The 22,111-nt window shown below is 41.7% G+C and overlaps 1 protein-coding gene across 5 annotated transcripts in view; it reads left to right on the forward strand.

Moving 5' to 3' along the window:
* Positions 1-22,111, forward strand: part of DCLK2 (doublecortin like kinase 2) — a 159,035-nt gene that overhangs the window by 86,398 nt on the left and 50,526 nt on the right. For all 5 annotated transcript variants that reach the window (XR_014225288.1, XR_014225289.1, XM_082258127.1 and 2 more), the window contains 3 exons: positions 359-453; positions 18,841-18,904; positions 21,201-21,309. Coding sequence is in view for 3 of the 5 variants with exons in the window: in XM_082258127.1 (XP_082114253.1) it covers positions 359-453; positions 18,841-18,904; positions 21,201-21,309 (268 nt within the window). In the remaining 2 variants the exon portion in view is untranslated. The remainder of the gene's footprint in view (positions 1-358; positions 454-18,840; positions 18,905-21,200; positions 21,310-22,111) is intronic.

Genomic DNA, 22,111 nt, shown 5'->3' on the forward strand with positions numbered 1-22,111 from the left:
ACTTTACGTTATTAATGAAAACCAAATGTGTTTTAAAATAAACAGAGGAACAGGCTCATATTAAACATTTTTTATAGTCTCCTAAAATTTCAAGCTAAATGTTCCCATAAATATTGATTTAGGACCAAATATCATCTTTTGCACAATAGGTATGTGATTAGCAAGCATTGCTAAGTCTAAAAGTAACGGTAGAGTATGTATTTATTTGTTGTTGTTTTTTTATCCGGTCAAACACTTCTGGCAAACAACATCCTTCCTGTCCCTGTATTTGTAGTTATGTTTTCACATTCAAACGGTAGAGTAGAGTTTATAATTGTATATCAGACTTTTTAAAAAAGATTTTACTTTTATTTTATAGTAAACGGAACACCAAGCAGCCAGTTATCCACTCCAAAATCCACAAAATCCTCCTGTTCATCTCCAACCAGTCCAGGAAGTTTCCGTGGCCTGAAGGTAAGAATGAAGTCTTTGATATTTGTAGTCTCTATTGACAACAAAGTACAAGGAAAATAACATCCTGCTACTGAACATATTTCAGCTTTGTGTTACTAGAACTCTGTCAGGACTAGATTTTCACATATAAGGTATCCATTTAGGCCTATGTGCTATTACCTAATAGACATTTTTTGGTAAACGGGTTTAAGATAAGATACATATAAAAACAAAGAGCACAGAGGATTAAATCCCTTCATTTTCAAGGATTAAAAGCAGGACAACAGTACAGTTACACAGGTAGGAAGTTATTATTATTATTATACAGGATTTATACAGCATCGACAGTTTTAGCAGCGCTTTACAACATGAGGGCAGACAATACAGTTACAATACAATTTAATCCAGGAGGAATTAGAGGGCCCTGCTCGTTAGAGCTTACAATCTAGAAGGGAGGGTCAAGTTAAACAAATGGTAATAACTGTGGGGGATGAGCTCATGGAGAAAATGAAAATACAGTTGTTGGGTGTAGGTAGGATAGGCTTCTCTGAAGAGGAGGGTTTTCAGAGAACGTTTAAAAGCAAATAGAGTAGGAGATAATTTGACAAATTGGGGAAAGGAGTTCCATAGGATTGAAGAGGCTCTAGAAAAAGTCCTGGAGGCATGCATGGGAGGAGGTGACGAGGGAGCTAGAGAGCAGGAGGTTTTGAGAGGAATGAAGAGAGAGATTAGGTTGGTTATTTGAGACTAGGCTAGTGATGTAGCTGGGGGCTAAGTTGTGTATGGCTTTGTAAGTTGTTTTGAATTTAATTTCTTGGGTGAGTGGAAGCCAGTGGAGGGATTGACAGAGAGGAGTAGCAGACACTGAGCGATTGGTGAGGTGGAGGAGTCTGGCCGCAGCATTCATGATAGATTGAAGGGGGGGATAGCCTATGTTAAGGTAAGCCAATAGGAAGGGAGTTGCAGTAGTCGAGGCAAGAGATGACCAGGAAGTGAGTTAAGAGCTTTGTTGTGTCATTGGTTAGAAAGGGGCGTATTTTGTTGCGGAGGTTGAGGCGGCATGATTTGGACAGTGATTGGACGTAGGGCTTAAAGGAGAGTTCAGAGTCCAAGACTACACCAAGGACCTTGGCATGTGGGGATGGGGTGATAGTTGTTCTATGGATTTTGACATAGTGCTCAGGGGAAGGGGCATGTGGTGGAGGAAAAATTTTGGTTTTGGATAGATTGAGTTTGAGGAAGTGGAGTGAGCTTAGGGGTAGAGAAATAGATTTGGGTGTCGTCAGCGTAGAGATGGCATTGGAAGCCATGGGAGTCTATCAGCTGACCCAGAGAGGTGGTGTAGATTTAAAATAGGAGAGGTCCAAGAACGGTAGCTGGGGGTACACTTACACTGCATTTACATTGACACAAATATTTGTAGTGTTTACTGATCTCTCTCCAAAGCCCTAAGTCCCATGTCTTTCTGCTGCTCTGTTCCTCTGTTATCAGCATAATAACTTCTTACAAGTTCTCAGACACAGAAGATAAAAGCAGCTGGAAATTTGTGCCGGTGTAGAGATAGAATAGCAGAGAGCTGGTCTATTCACAGCACAGCTCTGCATGTTTCTTTCTTCCTCTGCCTATGTGGAGGGATGGTGTGTGCTTTTCCTCCAGTCAGCTGTCACACTGTGTATGCCAAGTCTCCACACCCAGTGCTGGAACAGGAAGAAAACATTCTAACACAATGTTTACTTTCTAGATAGTGTAGAAAGCTGAAGACAGCAGATATACAAGTAAAACCAATGTGGGTTATTTGTTTCATCTCTGTGTATCATCTGAGGCTGTTCACTTCACTGGGTATATGTGAGAGTTTACATCCACTTTAAGGTATCATCAAGGGTCTAATAAATCCCTAATATTATCCAGGCACTCTCCCTAACCAGCAGAGCAGAGACTATGCTTGATTTGCTGCTTCCCCAGACACAATGGCCAGGGTTTTACAGCTCTAAACCCAGAAGTGCTTAGAGCTGAGCTCTTCTGGGATCATACAGCACAGGAAAAATCAGCGAATGAGTTGACACCATTATTGGTGGACAGACGTGATTATGTAAACAAACTCTCAGCTGCTAAACACAGTAATGTTAAAGTAGAACTATGGACATTGAAATATATACAGTACATTCTATTAACAAGCTGTAAATAACATTTAAAATTAGGCCCTCCCTGTTACAGGGGGCAATACATCCCCCACGTTCACAATAGAAGCAGTCCTTTAATATTACGGCAGTTTTCGCTTCCCTCCTTCTCCAAGTCATTTTTGGGAAGGACTTTGGAGAGAAAGTAAAAATAAAACTGAGAAGGCCACACTGCAAAGTTTGAGAATCATTTACTTCATAATGACTGCAGCTACAAAGGTAGGCGGAGCTTGTTTAAAAATGTATTTAATGCTTGTTGTAAATATGTAAATATTTAAATGTCCATAGTGTGATCACAGTTCATGGAAATAAATTAAAGGGCCCAACAGTTACTGTTTTTCCCTTCCTCTACCAGCTAACCCACATTGCACATTGTACAAAGTAAAGCTGCATTTTCTTTGTTTTTACATTAATGTATTTCCTCATTGTTTTTATGTTGCATACTGTTTTCTGCTTTTTAATCCTGTAGAAGATTTTAGGCCTATTGTACTAACTACTGAGCCATTTTACTGCTTTTTTGGGTTTTGATGACATTGTATTTTCCTTGTTCTTAGAGTTTTCCTTTTGCTTTATTGAATTATAATTTGCAACCTTATGCTTCAACAAGAAATATACTGTTTACTTGTATGAAATGGCATAATAAAATGCTCTAGTAGTCACCATGAACACATTATAGCTGTTATCTAAGGAAGTTTTCATTTGTTTTGTTTGGTTTCTAACTGTGCTTCCAATGAGCCAAACAAATAATTAGATGGTAACATTATTGCTAGTTGGCAGCATATTTCTGGTGTCAGCATTGCTATAAATCATATGTTTTGCTTGTCAGAACAGTTTGCTTGCTTTGTAGATGATCTCAATCCAGGTTTATGCTAGTGGATTTTTTTTGCTTCCTATAAAATGAAAAGTCAGCTGTGTGCACAGTAGTGGAGTGGAAATGTCCACCATGGCCACCTTCATATTCTGCTTTGTAGGATGTGTAAAGTTATATCTAGAATTCAAAAGCCTTCCGGCTGTTTTTCATAAAATGTCAGGACAAGTTTATATAACTGAAGAATGGGAACTCTTCCAAAATGTGCATTGTGCTATCTGTAACATCTTGATAGTTTATAAATAACAGGAAAAAATTTAACTGTTTTCTGAGACTAGACCTATTTATCACTCATTTAAAGGGCCATAAATATTTTACTGGTGTTATTAAAGATTTGTTTGCTAGAAGAAAAGTTTCTGCGTAATGATCAGAAATATTCTTGCATATTGATGCATTTATATGAGTAAAGAGGCATATGCCAACTTGTTTTTATGATAATTTATTTTTACATTTTGTTTAGACTTAAAGTGATACTAAAGTCTTGTTCTATCTTGTGTTATACTTACCTCCTCAGAGTAGCCCCGATCCTCCTCTTCTTTATTTATTTTAAATATGCCCGGAGAGCCTATTTACTCTGGATAGAGGTGGATCTAAACCTAAAGGGAAGATAGCTGGATCTCTGTGAGGAGTACTTTGATTATATTGCGAGATACATATGTGTTTTCAGTTGAGCGAACATTGCACATACAGTAGATGTGGATACCAGGTGGCTGGATTACATATTAGAAATCACCTGTTCATTAGTGTTGAGCGAACACGGACTGTATTATTCGTGTTCGTACCGAATAATTGGATTTTTGTTACCCGAACACGAATCTTTGGGGCGCATCTCATACCGCCGAGGATTGCAGGGTGCTTCAGTGTGCCTCCTGCCTGTTCCGAACTCCTCCTACTCCTCATCCTGCCTTTGGGGGTACAAAAAATAGTAATCGGGGCCTAGTCTGGGTCTGTACGTGTGAGATACATACACCTTTTGATATCATATTTTATATTCCGCTATTCAATCTACACCTTTGGGGTAAAAACAATTAAATTGCGGGATAGTCTGTATCGGTACGTGTGAGATACACCTTTCCAATTTTTGGGGCGCATCTGATACCGCCGAGGATTGCAGGGTGCTTCAGTGTGCCTCCTGCCTGTTCCGAACTCCTCCTACTCCTCATCCTGCCTTTGGGAGTACAAAAAATAGTAATCGGGGGCTAGTCTGGGTCTGTACGTGTGAGATACATACACCTTTTGATATCATATTTTCTATTCCGCTATTCAATCTACACCTTTGGGGTAAAAACAATTAAATTGCGGGATAGTCTGTATCGGTACGTGTGAGATACACCTTTCCAATTTTTGGGGCGCATCTCATATCGCCGAGGATTGCAGGGTGCTTCAGTGTGCCTCCTGCCTGTTCCGAACTCCTCCTACTCCTCATCCTGCCTTTGGGGGTACAAAAAATAGTAATCGGGGCCTAGTCTGGGTCTGTACGTGTGAGATACATACACCTTTTGATATCATATTTTCTATTCCGCTAATCAATCTACACCTTTGGGGTAAAAACAATTAAATTGCGGGATAGTCTGTATCGGTACGTATGAGATAAACCTTCCAAATTTTGGGGGCACATCTTCCACCGCTGAGGATTGCAGGGTGCTTCAGTTTGCCTCCTGTTCAGACCTCCTCCTACTCCTCATCCTCATCCTGCCTTTAGGGTACAAAAAATTGTAATCGGGACCTAGTCTGTGTTTGTACGTGTGAGATACACCGTTTTGTAAATTTTTTTCTATTCCGCTATTCAATATACACCCTGTTTGAGTGTTAAAAATTAAATTACGGCATAGTCTGTATCGGTACATGTGAGATACACCTTTTTAAATTTGTTTAGCGCATCTCCTTCCACCGCCGAGGATTGCAGGGCGCTTCAGTTTGCCTCCTGTTCCGAACTCCTCCTACTCCTCTTCCTCATCCTGCCTTTAGGGTACAAAAAATTGTAATCGGGGCCTAGTCTGTGTTTGTACGTGTGAGATACACCGTTTTATAAAATTTTTCCTATTCTGCTATTCAATATACACCCTTTTGGAGTGTAGAAAATTAAATTACAGCATAGTCTGTATCGGTACATGTGAGATACACCTTCTAAATTTGTTTGGCGCATCTCCTTCCACCGCCAAGGATTGCAGGGCGCTTCAGTTTGCCTCCTGTTCCGAACTCCTCCTATTCCTCTTCCTCATCCTGCCTTTAGGGTACAAAAAATTGTAATCGGGGCCTAGTCTGTGTTTGTACTTGTGAGATACACCGTTTTATAAAATTTTTCCTATTCCGCTATTCAATATACACCCTTTTGGAGTGTAAAAAATTAAATTACGGCATAGTCTGTATCGGTACAGGTGAGATACACCTTCTAAATTTGTTTGGCGCATCTCCTTCCACCGCCAAGGATTGCAGGGCGCTTCAGTTTGCCTCCTGTTCCGAACTCCTCCTATTCCTCTTCCTCATCCTGCCTTTAGGGTACAAAAAATTGTAATCGGGGCCTAGTCTGTGTTTGTACGTGTGAGATACACCGTTTTTTTTCCTTTTTTTCTATTCCGCTATTCAATATACACCCTTTTGGGGTAAAAAAAATTAAATTGCGGCATAGTTTGCATATTTGACTGTGAGATACACCCGTGCGATACTGTTGTTGTTTTGTTCCGCTATTCAATCAACACCTTTCTAGGGCAAGATCATAAATTACAGAAATATGAGGAGACCATCAAATAGGGGCCGTGGCCTGGGTCGTGGTGCTGCTGGTAGAGCTCCTGTTGCAAGGAGAGGACGTGGTCGATCTGTGCCAGCTACACGCACAAGTGAAACACCTTCCTCAAGTGTGAGTAGGCGACAGAACCTGCAGCAGTATTTGGTAGGGTATCATACGCCTCTAGAAGTGATGAGGCCAGAAGAAGTACAGGCGATAGTAGATTGGGTTGCTGACAGTGCCTCCAGTTCCTTCACATTGTCTCCCACCCAGTCTACTGCAGAAAGGTCAGAGTTGGCACCTGCAGCCAATGTCCAACCGTCTTTCACCTCACCCCCTTGCAAATCAGGCAAGCAGTCTGAGCCCCAAGTCATGCAGCAGTCTCTTCTTCTTTTTGATGACTCTGTCAGCAGGGTTTCCCAGGGCCATCCACCTAGCCCTGCCCCAGAAGTGGAAGAGATTGAGTGCAGCGATGCCCAACCACTTATTTGTCAAGATGAGTACATGGAAGGACCATCGCAGCACGTCTCCGATGATGACAAAACGCAGGTGGCAACTGCTGCGGCACTCAGAATTGTGGAGACTGACAAGGAGGGCAGGGGTGAAGACTGGGTGGAAGATGATGTGGAGGACGATGAGGTCCTCGACCCCACAAGGAATGAAGGTCATGCAGGTGACCTGAGTAGTTTGGAGGAAGAGGCGGTGGTCGCACAGAGCCACCAGCACAGCAGAAGAGGGAGCAGGGTGCAGAAGCGGAGCGGCCGTGCCCTAGACACTACGCCTGCTACTGCCCAACGCAGCAAGGGAACGAGCGCACCAAAGCCAGCTCAAAGGAGTTCTCTAGTGTGGAAGTTCTTCAGAAAATGTGCTGATGACAGGACATGAGTGGTTTGCACCCTGTGCAATCAGAGCCTGAAGCGAGGCATAAACCTTCTCAACCTGAGCACTACCTGCATGATCAGGCATCTAAGTGCAAAGCACGAGCTGCAGTGGAGTAGACACCTTCAAAACCAAGAAAGGTCTCTGGCTCCTCCTGCTTCCTCTTCTGCTGCAGTCTCGGCCTCTCCATCCACATCTGTAGTGATACCGGCACCTGCCACCCCGCAAACAGACGATCTGTCAGCAACACCACCACCTGGGTCACCAACCATCTCCACAATGTCCCGTGGAAGCGTTCAGCTTTCCATCTCCCAAACACTTGAGAGGAAGAGGAAGTACCCCCCTACCCACCCGCGATCCCTGGCCCTGAATGCCAGCATTTCAAAATTCTTGGCCTTTGAAATGCTGTCATTCCGTCTGGTGGAGACGCACAGTTTTAAAAGCCTTATGCCGGTGGCTGTCCCACAGTACGTCGTGCCCAGCCGCCACTACTTTTCCAGGCAAGCCATCCCTTTCCTGCACAACCAAGTGGGGGAAAAAATCAGGTGTGCACTGCGCAACGCCATCTGTGCCAAGGTCCACCTAACTACCGATACGTGGACCAGTAAGCACGGTCAGGGGCGTTATATCTCCCTAACGGCACACTGGGTAAATGCAGTGGCGGATGGGCCTGAGGCGGATAGCAATTTGGCGCATGTCCTTCCACCTCCGAGGATTGCAGGGCGCTTCAGTTTGCCTCCTGTTCCTAACTACTCCTACTCCGCTTCCTCATCCTCTACCGCCTCCTCATCCAGTCAGCGTAACACCTTCACCACCAACTTGAGCACAGCCAGGGGTAAACGACAGCAGGCAGTTTTAAAACTTGCCTGTTTGGGGGAAAAACCACACACCGCGCAGGAGTTGTGGAGGAGCATGGAACAGCAGACAAATGAGTGGTTGCTGCCAGCGAGCCTCAAGCCCGGCCTGGTGGTGTGCGATAACGGGCGAAATCTCATAGCAGCTCTGGGCCTAGCCGTTTGACGCACATCCCTTGCCTTGCGCATGTGCTGAATTTGGTGGTGCAGAGGTTCCTTAAAAATTACCCCGATATGTCAGAGCTGCTGCAGAAAGTGCGGGCCGTCTGTGCGCACTTTCGGTGTTCTCACCCTACTGCTGCTCGCCTGTCAGCGCTGCAGCGTAACTTCGGCCTTCCCGCTCACCGCCTCATATGTGACGTGCCCACAAGGTGAAACTCCACCTTGCACATGCTGGAAAGACTGTGCGAGCAGCAGCAGGCCATAGTGGAGCTTCAGCTGCAGCACGCACGCGTGAGTCGCTCTGCGGAACAGCACCACTTCACCACCAATAACTGGGCCTCCATGCGAGACCTGTGTGCCTTGTTGCGCTGTTTTGAGTACTCCACCAACATGGCCAGTGCCGATGACGCCGTTGTCAGCTTAACTATCCCACTTCTATGCCTCCTTCAAAAAACGATTCAGGCGATGATGGAAGAGGATGTGGCACAGGATGAGGAGGAGGAGGAGGAGGAGGATGAAGAGGTAACATTTCCAAGGCTTTCAGGGCAGTCATTCGCAAGGGGCTCCGAGGGTGGGTTCCTGCACACACAAACGCCAGGGACACAATTGTCCAGCAGGGGCACAGTTCTAGAGGATGAGGAGGAGGAGATGGAGGAGGAGATGGAACCATGTTCACAGCAGGGTGGCACCCAGGCCAGCTCATGGCCATCACTGGTGCGTGGCTGGGGGGATACAGAGGACACAGACGATACACCTCCCACAGAGGACAGCCTTTCGTTGCCTCTGGGCAGCCTGGCACACATGAGCGATTACATGCTGCAGTGTCTCCACAACGACCGCCAAGTTGCCCACATTCTAACTTGTGCTGATTACTGGGTGGCCACGCTGCTGGATCCCCGTTACAAGGACAACGTACCTTCCTTAATTCACTCACTGGAGCGCGATCGCAAGATGCGCGAGTACAAGCGCACGCTGGTAGACGCGATGCTGCTGGCATTCCCACCTGACAGCGGGGCCACAGTGGAAGCACAAGGCCAAGGCAGAGGAGGAGGAGGAAGAGGTCGCCAACGCAATCAGGGCACCGCCAGCACCTCAGAAGGCAGGGTTAGCATGGCCGAAATGTGGAAAAGCTTTGTCAGCACGCCACAACAAACAGCAGCACCAGCAGCTCATATGGAACGTCTTAGCAGGAGGCAGGATTTCACCAACATGGTGGAGCAGAATGTGTGCACACGCCTACATGTAGTGAATGACGGGTCTGCCCCCTTCAACTTCTGGGTCTCCAAATTGGGCACATGGCCTGAGCTTGCCCTTTACGCCTTGGAGGTGCTGGCATGCCCTGCAGCCAGTGTATTATCTTAACGTGTATTTAGCACGGCTGGGGACGTTATCACAGACAAGCGCAGCCGCCTGTCTGGAGACAATGTGGACAAGCTCACGTTCATTAAAATGAACCAGGCATGGATCCCACAGGACTTTTCCGTACCTTGTGCAGAATAGAGATGGATACTGACCTTACCCAGCCATTGTTCTATTTTTGCTCTTTCTCACTCATTTGGGGTCTACCCTCATTTAAAATGACTGAAAAAAAGCAGTGTTGGCTACCTCGTCCTCCTCCACCGCCGCTTCCACCTACACCGCCCATAGGTGTGCGCAGCCTATTGCATTAGGGTGTGCACCCCAAAGTTTAAATACACATGCATGTGTTTGCCTACATGTATATGGCCCCGGTACATTACTCTCCCTGCTGGAAAAGTGAAATAGAAGTGTGTGGCACTTCTCTTATGGCAGAGTAGGTCCGAGGGAGATCTTTCCCATCTCCTCACTGGCAAACAGAGCGATAATGCTAATGTGCCCTAGGTGATTAGGGTGTGCCCAGGCACACCCGGCACAACCTGTGCGCACACCTATGACACTGCCACATCCACCACCACCTCAACCTCCCTCCTACTCCATATGGGCCTCGTCCTTCACAGATGAAGAACATTGTTTTATTTTTCTGGTTTTTTTTTTTGTTGTTTTTTAAGTTATTTCCCTATCCACATTTGTTTGCAGATCACTTGCCATGCTCTTAACTACGTTTTGCTGCCATTTGCAGCACTCTAGCCCTTTCCATTGGTGTTTTAGAGCCATTTTAGTGCCTGAAAATTCGGGTCCCCATTGACTTCAATGGGGTTCGGTGTCCGGGTAAAGTTCGGAAAAAGTCCGGGACACGGACCCAGACTTTTTTTTCAAGTTCTTCCGAACCTGCCGAACACGGACATCCAGGTGTCCGCTCAACTCTACTGTTCATCACTGAAGACTTTTGTGGAGCACTTTATGCACTGAATACTTTGTGGACTCATTTATTACTACTGGGTGGTTTTGGGAGCAGAAGTTTTTTTATTTTTTTATTTTATTTTGTATTTCTCACTTTGTCAATATGTTTTACAATGCATGCTTATTAAATAATGTGCACTCTTTTTGGTTACTATGTCATGGATATTTTATGATACTTCCATGCACGATTGATAAAAGTCTTTTTTCTCACATATTGATATGAGCATATTATATTATACATTTAAATATTTACTAGAACAGCGCACCATTTCATAGGTTTTATAATTCCTTCTTTTAGGGATGCATGGAGTTCAGCTTCAATGTTTTTTTTTATTTCATTAAAGTGGCTCCTAGGAGGTGTTCGCAATGATTTGCTAATATACACATCATATTGGTACATTATGACAGACATACCTATCAAAGGAGCCCCTCCAGTGCTGCACTGTTAGTGCTTGGGCACTTCCATCCTCTCCGGGTCTTTCTGCCAGGTTCACTTTATTTAGCAGCTTGCATTGGCAGGCCCCAATGATGTCACTTCCGTGCACGGCAGTTACATCATCATGGCACAGAGCAATGCTCTAAGTGTACACTGAGCTACGCATGCGCATTCCTGTATACATTACTACTGACATGCCAGGAGAAGCAATTATGACAGGAAAGATCACTATTGTTTCTTCTGTCATAAAAACCCTATCTGTATTTTATTTTTTTAAATTATATCAATTTTATCGCCCACATAGGTGTCTAGATCTCTGGCAATATAGTAGTAATTTTACTGCACACAACTGCCATTATCATTTATGTTCTTATAACATATGTAAACTTTCTGACTGCTGAACCTGTCAGTTACTTCTTAGCATCTTCTGGGCAATTTCTCAGGATTAAAGGTGGTATTAAACCCAAAAGAAAAATGTAATACTGTATATTGCAGTTTACCAATCATTTAATATGGCGACTGTCTTTTTTTTTTTTTTTTTCCTTGATTCTCACCTGGTGTTACAGGCTCTGAAACACTTCCTGAGTGTCTCCACTCTTGATGGAGGAGAGAAAGAGACATCTTTGGACAGCAGCATTGTCATTCTGGGGAGAGGAAAGTGTTAGATTAGCAGATTTTAATAGACTTGACTGGCAAATTAAAGCTCAACTCTAGCCAATAATTTCTAAATGGTTACAGCGACATTTTTTTTTTTTTTGAGAGGGGTGAATAACATTTTTACATAAATGAATAAAAGCTGACCATTGCAATCACCACTGTCAGTTTTAAGCAATATATTTTATTAGATTATATCATAAATTACAAAAACAATACCAAGGTAAAAGAACCAGTGCATGAGAAAAGATCATATAGTTTGGGAGGAGATAACTCCTCTCACTGCATTATACTGTATAACAATACTAAGCTGGTTCAAATCTTAAAAGATGCACCAATTAGAATTGAACAAAAATTAAACATAACAGATTCTTTCACAATATATAACAGCAAAAACAGAAAAGTCTTGCCAGCTGGCTGTTCAATATTGTAAAAAATAATAATCGGGAGCCATATCAGAGGCCAAAAGTTCTAGACGGGTCTCTAAGTAATAAAGGTGGAAAAATGTACGCTTTCCATAAAATGTATTCTAGGAGATCAGGTTTTCTTAAACTGAGGATGTTGATCATGTACAGTAATTGTGCTGATCATTTTTCCATTCTCATAAGGTTATTCAATTCAAACATCCATTTTGTTATGGAAGGTTCTAAATAGACGCTCCAATGCCTAAATATAACTGCCCTTACAGCCACTAAGAAAAAACAGAAAACTCCTTTCTTGAAATAGTTTCGGTAAACGTTGATAACAGTGCTATTTAGGGAGTTCAAGAGACTGTGTCTGGAGCAAAAGAATTTTACATTTTAAAAACCTTATCCCAAAATGGATCTGTCATGGAACAAACCCCACCATATATGTTGCATGGTGCCTTCCTGAATTAAGTAGCGCCAACATCGAATGGATATAGTTGGAAATATTTTATGTAGAAACTAATGACAACAATACCATCTTGTTCCTGTACCACACTTGTGACAGAAAGTTTATGGGTTAGGATACATGAAATTTAGACTTCTTCCTCCGAAAGGTTTGGTGGGAGCAGAGGATGATAAAAAGATACAGTGTGCTTGGGAAGAGTAGGCTGCCTACACATTGCTTCAAAAATATAGAAAAGTGACAATGAGGATTACCTTGTGTTTTCATAGAAATATAAAAGTCCCAAGTTTGAAAATATATTAGTCACCTGCCTGAATACTTGGGTAGAAGATCAGCCAGTTGTGTCAGAGGTTTCACATCAGATGGACCTAAAACATTGGCTAATGAAAGATGAGGTGCAGATTTGGAGGAGTGAGTGGCATTTAAATTTAATCCTGGAGGAAACTCTGGGTTTATAGGTTACCTATAAGTAGAGTTAAAGGGCCCACATAGGAGGACAGAGGGAGAATTTGAAGCAAACACTCTCAAGCTCTAAGAGTTAATGAGACACTAAAATATATAAAAACTGTGGCTGTAGCAAAGGCAGGGTCCATGCTAGGGATGTAAAAGGAAAAGCGGACAGCTGTTCCTCTATTTGGATCCAAAGTATTCTAGAGGGATTATGAAATCAATCCAGGACACAAGTATGATGTACTGCCTTGTAATAGTAACCCAGATGGGGTAAACTTGCCCTACCCAAAGATTTAGGTCTAGTTAGAATATCATATGCAATCCTGGTTGGCCCACGTATATCACAAAAAGAAAGAGGGTCTATGGGGACAGTTTGAAAAACGTAACTATTTTGCGTTAAAATATCCACTGTTAATACTACCATCCGCCAGAATCGGGAATGTTTCAACCCAAAATGTGTATTTTTTTTTTTTTACTGCCACTTTCAATGATAATGGTAAACACTTGTACCCCTGAAGGAGTCGCTAGATAGGATGGGCCAGCTGTTCTTTTCCTCAACCTCCTCGAGAACTTCATCCCCTTTGGCAAACCAAATTGAGTGTACATACATATCATGTCACAGGAAATCACTGAAAGCAACACTTAGTGTGTCTATATCAAAGAAAATAGATACCAAACCAGGTAGTAAAGACAAATTTAACATATTGTCACTCAATTTGGTTGGTAGCTAGGCAAGCATAATAAATTACCATGGGAATATCACAATTTAGCATACAAAATGATTAACAGTAAGGACTAGGAATAAGATGAAATTTGGCATCCAGATCAAAATAAACAGTAGCAAGGCCACCTCAAGTGCAGCTGCGAGCAGTAGTAAGGTTTAATCTACTAAGTGCTGGAAATATACTGCCAGAGCACATTGTGGTGGTGATACTAGTCCTAGACTGACTGGGTATGCAGTGTTCAAAAGAATAGGAGGGTGGTAGCAGAGGGAGCTGGGAAACAAAGGGGGCTTGCAGAATAATTATTCCTGGAGGGGCAGTCCTTTGAGATGTTCTTCTGTCGGCTATCACTGGGGCCCTTTTAGAGCATTGGTGCACTTAAGGATAGTCCCAGTTAGCCTGCATGCAGTAAATATACAATATAGTCTCGGCACAGGCGCAAGGTAGATGTGGTTCAGATGTGGTAAAGGTTCGGTATAAGCTTGGTAGAGGTGCAGTCTACACTTGGAATAAATGCAGTATAGAGCGCAGTATGGGTGCAGTAGGGATTGAGTACAGTTGGAATCCTGCTCTGAAGGGCTTAGTCCCTTCTAGCAGTATCAGCAATGGCTGACACTGTGACACAGTGGTGCAGATCCTGTGATGTTGGCAGTTCTAAGTGTGTTCAATCCCAGTCTCCGGCTCTGATCTCTGCTGGTATGGTCTCCAGCTGGCAGACCAATATCCATACAGAGTTACTCTCTTTAACTCCCTGAGTGCCAAGAGGAAAAACTTTCCTCGGCAGTTTATTAAAAATAATCTCTCCACTCCTCTTACAAGGCTGTGCCTATTGGGATCTGTAGTCAATAGCTACATAGTTAGGTTAAAAAAAAGACACCAGTCCATCTAGCTTAACTAATAGAAAAAAAAACACACTACCATACAATCCTTTATACACAATCGTATACCCAAAGTTGATCCAGAGGAAGGCAAATTACCCCAGCAAAGCATTATCCAATTTGCTACAGTAGGGGGAAAAATCCTTCCTGATCCCCCATAGTGTAACCATTATAATGTAGGTACTGTATGACTGCTGTCTCAAACTACAACTCCCAAGATTCTCAGCTCTTTGCATATAAGTCTGGATGGTAAGTGAAGAAACATCTTCCCAACAGGATTACAAACCACAATGAAATTCTGCTAGAGGTTTAAACCCTTTCCCACTCTATGCAAACCTTAAGCAGAAAGTATTGGTTGGAACTCCACTTTGAATGGATTTTGATAAGTCAGCAAGCAAGTTACTTTTATTTAGACTTTAAAGACAACGATATTATTCTACAGAACAATATTCAATTATTATTTGAATGACAGTAGTAGCAGGTAATCTAACTCAATTTTTGTTTAGCAAAAAAAAAAAAAAAAAAATTATCCCCTCTAGGTGATCAATGCACATTGCAGTGAATTTAACAAACTTTGTAGCAAAGTCCTAACTTTTTCTGTTCTTAAAGAAAAGTTGCATGTTCTACTATGTCCTTGGGATATTGATTCCTGAATGGGAGTTTTGTGTTCAATCTAATCAGCTGATACACTTTAAGTGTTTGAATGAGTTGCAGTGTCTGCATTCCTTTAGAATTAATTAACCCTTAGGCAGTTTCTCACCTCCTCTTGCAGAGGATGTCTAAAATGTCACTTGTATCCTTGTGCAAAATTCTGGGAAAATCAGTGGACCATCACACAAGCAAGCTTTTCTGGAAAAGTTCTGGACACCAACTGTGTACAGAAGGCCTCCAGGTTGCCATATTCCATTGTGTTTTACAGAAAATTGCAGTGGCTGCAGATTAAAAAAAGGAAAAGTATGTTTTTAATACCATTAAATTACAGTATGGCTTGTCAAGCAATTTTTACAATAGTGGAGTTACCCTTTTAAAAAAATGTACTCATTTTTTAATTAAATAACTAAAGTCGCCTAAAGAGTTTTCTGCACAAACTGGAAAATAACCATAATGCAACAGTTTTATAAGGCATTGAATTTAACAATATAAGAAATTTTACCTTATTGCAATGTGTGAATGCTAAGTGGTATTTACAGTTTAAACCCTTCATTTCTTCCCACACAAAAAATTCAGATTGAATCTTAGACAGCTTGATTTTGCTAAGTAACAAAAGAGGCACCTTCCAGGTGTACAGAGGTCACATGCAGATGGTGGTCATGTCCTCCTGCTTCTGCTGTTATCCACGCTGTTTTGCAGCTATATTCACTGGGACTGTTTGTTCTGGAAGTGTTGATTATTCAGTTAGTCATACTGCAGTTACACATTGTTACATTCAGTTTTTATATTTCATCTACATTCTGTGCAGAGAACTATTAAATTCAATTTATTAGTGTTATGTATAGCAGACTAGTATGTTTTTACTTTTCTTATCTGCGTTCCAATCAGTATTAGTTATGGCAGATTACAAATTACCCCCTATAGGGGAGGTTTCCTCCTCATAATCTCAAGGGCACATTAAGTCAGAGACACATCCTTCTCTGCTTCTGTAGAGGATATCCAGCTTTAAAAGGGTTGGCGGAGCCCTAAGACAATGCAGTACTGCCTCACTTAAAACACAGATTCCTAAATTCTCGCAATCACTTATGCCTAAGACCCTGTGTGAAACGTAAAAAAAAAAAATCAGCTAAAAGTGCACAATTATCAAGTATTTTTTAGCTTTTCTTTTTTCCAAACAAGTTTTTATTCACTTGCTAGGTAAATTGACCACTCCAGTAAGAGTCCGTTTTCAAACACAACCACAATTTCCACTCGCTCTGCCCCATCATAGCCTTCTCCTCTTCTGGATGTGTCTAATTAGTCTGTGCTAGCCCATCTGCTCCACTCTACCCTCCACCTCCCTACATAACCCTTTGTGTATCTGTTGTGTGACAGTATGTGATGCTGTAACTGTGAAATTGGTCATTTAACACAGAGTGTGCACATTGGCTCGGTGCAGGACTACAGAGCATAGATGTGAACTGGAGAAAAACTGCTTTCACAGCTTTCTCCAGGTTTTGGTATTCCTGCATTGGGCTCTGTAGTTTGGAGATTCCATAGTGTCTTGGGTGGGAGAGAATCTCCAACCCTGTGTCCAGGTTTTGTGGAGGACCAGCAGAGTGTGTGCTCAGGTGCGCAGAGCCCTTATAATAGAGGTATGGGAACACCACAGAGCTCCCAGTTTGAGACTGCTCCACCCAAGAGAGACAGGGGGTCTCCAGGAGTCAGAGAGGCTGCATGGGGGAACCAGAGCATGTGTGTGTCTGCAAAAGACAGGTAACGGCTGAGGACTAAGGCCAAAGCGGAGCTGTGGGTGCTAGGGTGAAGTGGTCTGCACCGAAGCACCTATGGTCTAGGTGGCCAGCATAAAGAGCAGATGTATTGCAGCTAAAGCTGAGTGCTTAAGAGCCAGCATTTCTATTTATTTGTATGTACTGCAGGAGAACCCCTGCATGGGAAACCCAATATGTTATGGACTTTCCATTTGCCTTTTAATAAAAATGAGCTGCCATGCCTTAAAACTGAAGTACTGACTGACTTGAATCACTTGAAAATGAATCTACCAGTAGAGCTAATGATCCCCCATGTTACAGTTGGGATAGGAGAGAAAAGGAATAATAAATCATGCAAAGTGAGTGATAGTTCTGGGGTTGCTGAAATCAGATTCGGAGTGGTGACACCCAGCAGCAGACTCAGGCCTTTTGGATGTCTACACAATGAAGGCTTTGACACATAAACAACATAAGAAAAAGTTAAATTCATATCTTATGTGAAGATTGTTTTTAAAATAAATGGGCAGGGTCAGTTTAATGTTAGCTGACCATAGAAGTAAGAGAATCTAAAGTTTCTTTCCCACAAATGAATGCATAAATACAGGCCTGGCATACATATATAAATATATATTATAAGGTAAATACGTGACGTGCTACCAATCTCTACAAAAGGTCAATATTATTATTGTGAAGCTCAAATTTTAATGTGCCAGTAAAAAATATATAATGAAATAAATATAAACATTGAACATGCATTCTAAATGTTCATCACATATTCAACTATGCCAGTTCATGTAATAATAAAGTGACAGTTCATCAGATACATGTGATGTGCCCTCACCTTAGTGATATGATATACAGTGCATGTATAATCATATCCAGCTTGATACCTCCAACCAGTGAAGAGATCCTCTGTATGCTTGTAAAAAGGCCTCCCACTCACCAGGGTACTCCTATCGTGCCAGATGTTCCTCCTGGAGCGTTGGGTGCCGCTCCTTGTAAGGGCGCCTTAACCATGCAATGTCAAATTACCCCCATGCCATGATAAGATAAAGAGGATTCCCCCAATACAGTATGGTAATACTTTATTTAAATTAAAATTGCGCTTACATGAAGTTAAAATACTCAAAGCATTCATTGGGGTATCGTTCTTCCTGGTTTGACATCACTTCCAGTCCATGTTCCCTCAGGCTCTGTCATATACTTTACATCACGCACCACGTGACTTCATCAGGGTCCCCTGTCCATCACTTTAGTGTAAGTCTGTAAGATACAAGCCCAAAAAAGTTTGATGAGGGAACATATTGGGAGTTATTCCAACTATTTGGAACAGGTGGGTAGAAGTGATGGAGGACAGCTGGGCATGATTCAGCTATTTCTCTTTTAAAATGAACCAATAATCTTTTTCCTGTTGATTAGATAACAGACTATGAAGGGAAAATTATGCTTTGCAATTAAAACTGCAGTATTAACCCACTTGGGATACTTGGCAAAGGTTGTTTTATTACATGCTGATTGTAGTACATGCTATTTGCTACCCAATATCCTCAATTATCATGTCTAAATTATTAATGCATTCCTACTGTATTACATTGTGTTCCCTTGTAAATATACAATCATCTAGTCATATTTATTGTAAGTCTTGTGGTCAGACATGTCTGCTTAATCATCACAATGAACCTGACAAGATGCAGATGTGATAATTATTTTCCAAAATAGGAATCTGGATGGTTATTCAGAATTGTAGAAAATCTTCCAAATACAGAACAGTTTATGTATTAATTACAATTTGCTTTGTTTTATGACTTTATGCTGTTTGCCATCATTCCATCTTTATGTTTGTCCATACACTTGCTGGAAATAACAGGCAACGTCAGCGTCTTCTGCTATTCAAAGTGTGCTCAGACTTTTAGATTTAAGGGATGTAAACATTATAAAGGTTACTCAGGTTGATATAAATGTTAATATAAAAAAGTGGAGAACTATAATAATAAGGGTTCTGTCCTTTTTAGATGTCACCTCACTCTGGATCCATCTCTAATGTGAACGGTCTTCCTGATGTGAACAGTCCTGAAGGTAGGTTTTTTTGGGGGAAGAAGAACTAGAGGAGCATTCTAATGTTGTGAACTCCTAATGGCCAAGTCAAACATGGCTATCTCTGGTTTACCATACAGCCCAGTAAAGGTAGACATATATACCAGAAGGTTGTCAAGGGTACAATAAATATCTTACGTCTGAAAGATCTTTTTTGTTTTGCTCCTGACATTTTCATACAAAGACATGCTAGTTCTTTGCACTATAGTAGAAGAACAGTAAGGCTGGGTTCACACCTATGTGAATTATATGCGGGTTTCCCCGCATCTAATTCTCATGACAAGAGAGTGTGACTGGCTCTCAATGGAGTCGGTTCACACAGCTCTAGGGCGGCTGCGGTCCACACTGGAAAAGGGTCCTGTGCGCCTTTGGCTCTTTTTGAGGTCCACATTCAGGCAAAATGTTGACCTGATTCGTCCCTGAAACAGAGAACAGGGATGCACCGGACCCCTGCTGTGAGCTGCAGCCACAGCCATTGTGAACCCAGCCTAATGGAATTTTACTGAAAGATAACACCCTGCCACCTCAATATTTTCTAATGGAATTTTCCTGAAAGATAAAACCCTGCTACCTCAACATTTTCTAATGGAATTTTCCTGAAAGATAACACCCTGCCACCTCAATATTTTCTAATGGAATTTTCCTGAAAGATAACACCCTGCCACCTCAACATTTTCTATACACTGTGCAATTGTTAACTGAATCTGTCTAAATTACAGGTGTATGGCATTTTATTTTGTACAGATGCTTAGCCCAATAATAATGTGAATTATGAGTGGATTATGGCACTGCAAATAGGCTGCTTTCCTAATTATATGCTATGTGTATACCTAAAAATGCATTTACAGGCCTGAGAACCAGAAAGAGACCTATCTAATTCTCAGGCACATACCTTTTTTTTACTTCTAGTAGGTGAAAAACCCTTAGTAACTGAATTATTTCCTTGAATTTTTACATTTTCACAAACTTTTTTTATTTGAATGTGTGTATTCTTGTGAAAGTTAAAACCTATCTCCCAGGAATGGAAAAATGTTCCCTTGCAGTGGGGCTGCACCCACACTGCAAGCGTTAAATGTTTGTTTAAGTCTAAGGGGCAGCAAGAAACAGCTTTATTTACTCAATTCTCCTCTCCCCCCCCCCCCCCCAGCAGCCCGTACTGTCCTCTACTCCCCTGCACTCCTGTAGTGGACGTTCCTTCGGCTTCCTCATGTCCAGTGCAGGGCTATGGGCTCTTTATTGGACCTGTGACCACTGGAGCATAGGGGTGAAGAGACTGTGAGGACTGGTCTTATATCCTGGAGGGCGCCCATTGGAACAGAGAATTGGGAAGTAGAACTTCTTTTTTCAGCCCCCCCTTGACCTAAAAGATCATTATCCCCTGCAGCGTGGGGACAGCCCTATTGAAATGGAGCATTTTTTTTATTTCCCTGGAGTTCATTATATGGTGATGAAATGTAGTCTATCACAGCATAGGTCACAACTTGCAATGGAAAGATAAAGGAGCTACTACAAAATACAAGGGGCAGTATACTGTATCTCTTTAGGTGAGAACAACATTGCAAACTTTATTTCTGAATCAGAATTTTAGTGTGCTAACAGAGTGAGTTAGAAACAAGCCAAATCACAGTGTATGCAAGCCCTTGGAACTTTCTTATATTGTACCCATGAATAGGATGTTAGATAATGAAACAAGGGCATGTTGTTTGAAATTTCTCTTCAGGTAACAATGTAGAGTAACTGGAAAATGAATGATACCGAGTTACCATACCCAGGGGTGTATGCTCCCCCAGATATTCGTTTTGGGGTCGATGCGCTAACCTTATGCCATGATGTCACGATATAATATGATATTTTGAGATGTATTGTTATAGAGATACTGGAGCTTTCATATTTCCCCTATTGGGATTTTTATCACGTATGTAATTTTGTGAATAAAGTTTATATTTTTATCAAAATTATTTTTTGAAATACAAATTATTGTGCTGCCTAAAAACCCACTGGGGTGGATACCTCGGTATCATTCGTTTTTCAGTAACTGTTTATTGGGTGAGCAGCCACTCAGTGTTGTAGTTCTATTATATACAATGTAGAGTAATAGAAACTCATCCTGCATTATACTAGCGGCTGGAAAGTTCGACAGGATATGGACAATTGTAATGATTCAGACATAAGTTAATGACCTTGTTTGGCACAAGATGAATATTAATGAATTATTCTCAATTGGTGTTTTGAGAACATTGATGTATGTATTTATCAGTGATGGGTTCCTTTTTTCTAGGACTGAATGGAAATACTACTGCTGATGCTTCCATAATCCTGGAGAAATATAAAATAGGCAAAGTGATTGGTGATGGCAACTTTGCAGTTGTAAAGGAATGTGTTGAAAGGTAAGAAAAAGTCTGTTTTAGTCATTTTCTCTTGCTTTTTTTTTTACAATGGTATTAATAGGATTTAAAGGAACACTCCAGCCAAAGGTTGAAAATTGAATCTTAAATGTTCAGTACTTCACTGTAATTTAGAGATATGGGAACAATTCTCATACGCTCTTACTGCAGGAAAAAAAAGTCAGTATATACTATAAGTATTCTAACAGCCCTTAGAAGTATGAATGTGATTTGTGATAAGGGAAGCAGAGAGATTTGAGATTACCTAGTGCCATATTCAGGAAGTACACTCCCAGTGACCCTTTAATGAGCTGCATTAGTCCTTAAATCAGTGGATTCGATGGAATTCAGACTGAAGGCTTGTTCATAGAGGTAGTAGCAAAATGCAGAATACTACAGAAACTAGAGCATTCGAACAGAGCACTTTCTGACATTCTATATTTTAGGATGCATTGACCTGTGAGTCCTAGTCAAGTAAGGTAACAGAGATTCTTTAGGTATGCAGGATATTTCAATTGCACTGCAAGTCGCATGATAGTGTGAATGATCCCTAGAGTAATTGAGCGCACTGTCTGATTTTTAGTACAGCTGCAGTGAATTTGGTTTGCTGGATTGTATTAGTACACACTGTTTGCCTAGAACTTCTCTGTCATTTTGCAGAGTTTATTGTGGATGTAACAATGACTTCAGCATAATTCCTTTAGGACATCATTGGCCAAGTAGGCTTCTTGCCTTCACAATTGTAATTTAAATTTGGTAGAAAAAGGTCTCTTTCAGACATGCCTCAGTGCTTACCACAGTGGAT

This window comes from Pelophylax lessonae (genome assembly GCF_965119305.1).
Source record: "Pelophylax lessonae genome assembly, chromosome: 1".
Taxonomy (NCBI): domain Eukaryota; kingdom Metazoa; phylum Chordata; class Amphibia; order Anura; family Ranidae; genus Pelophylax; species Pelophylax lessonae.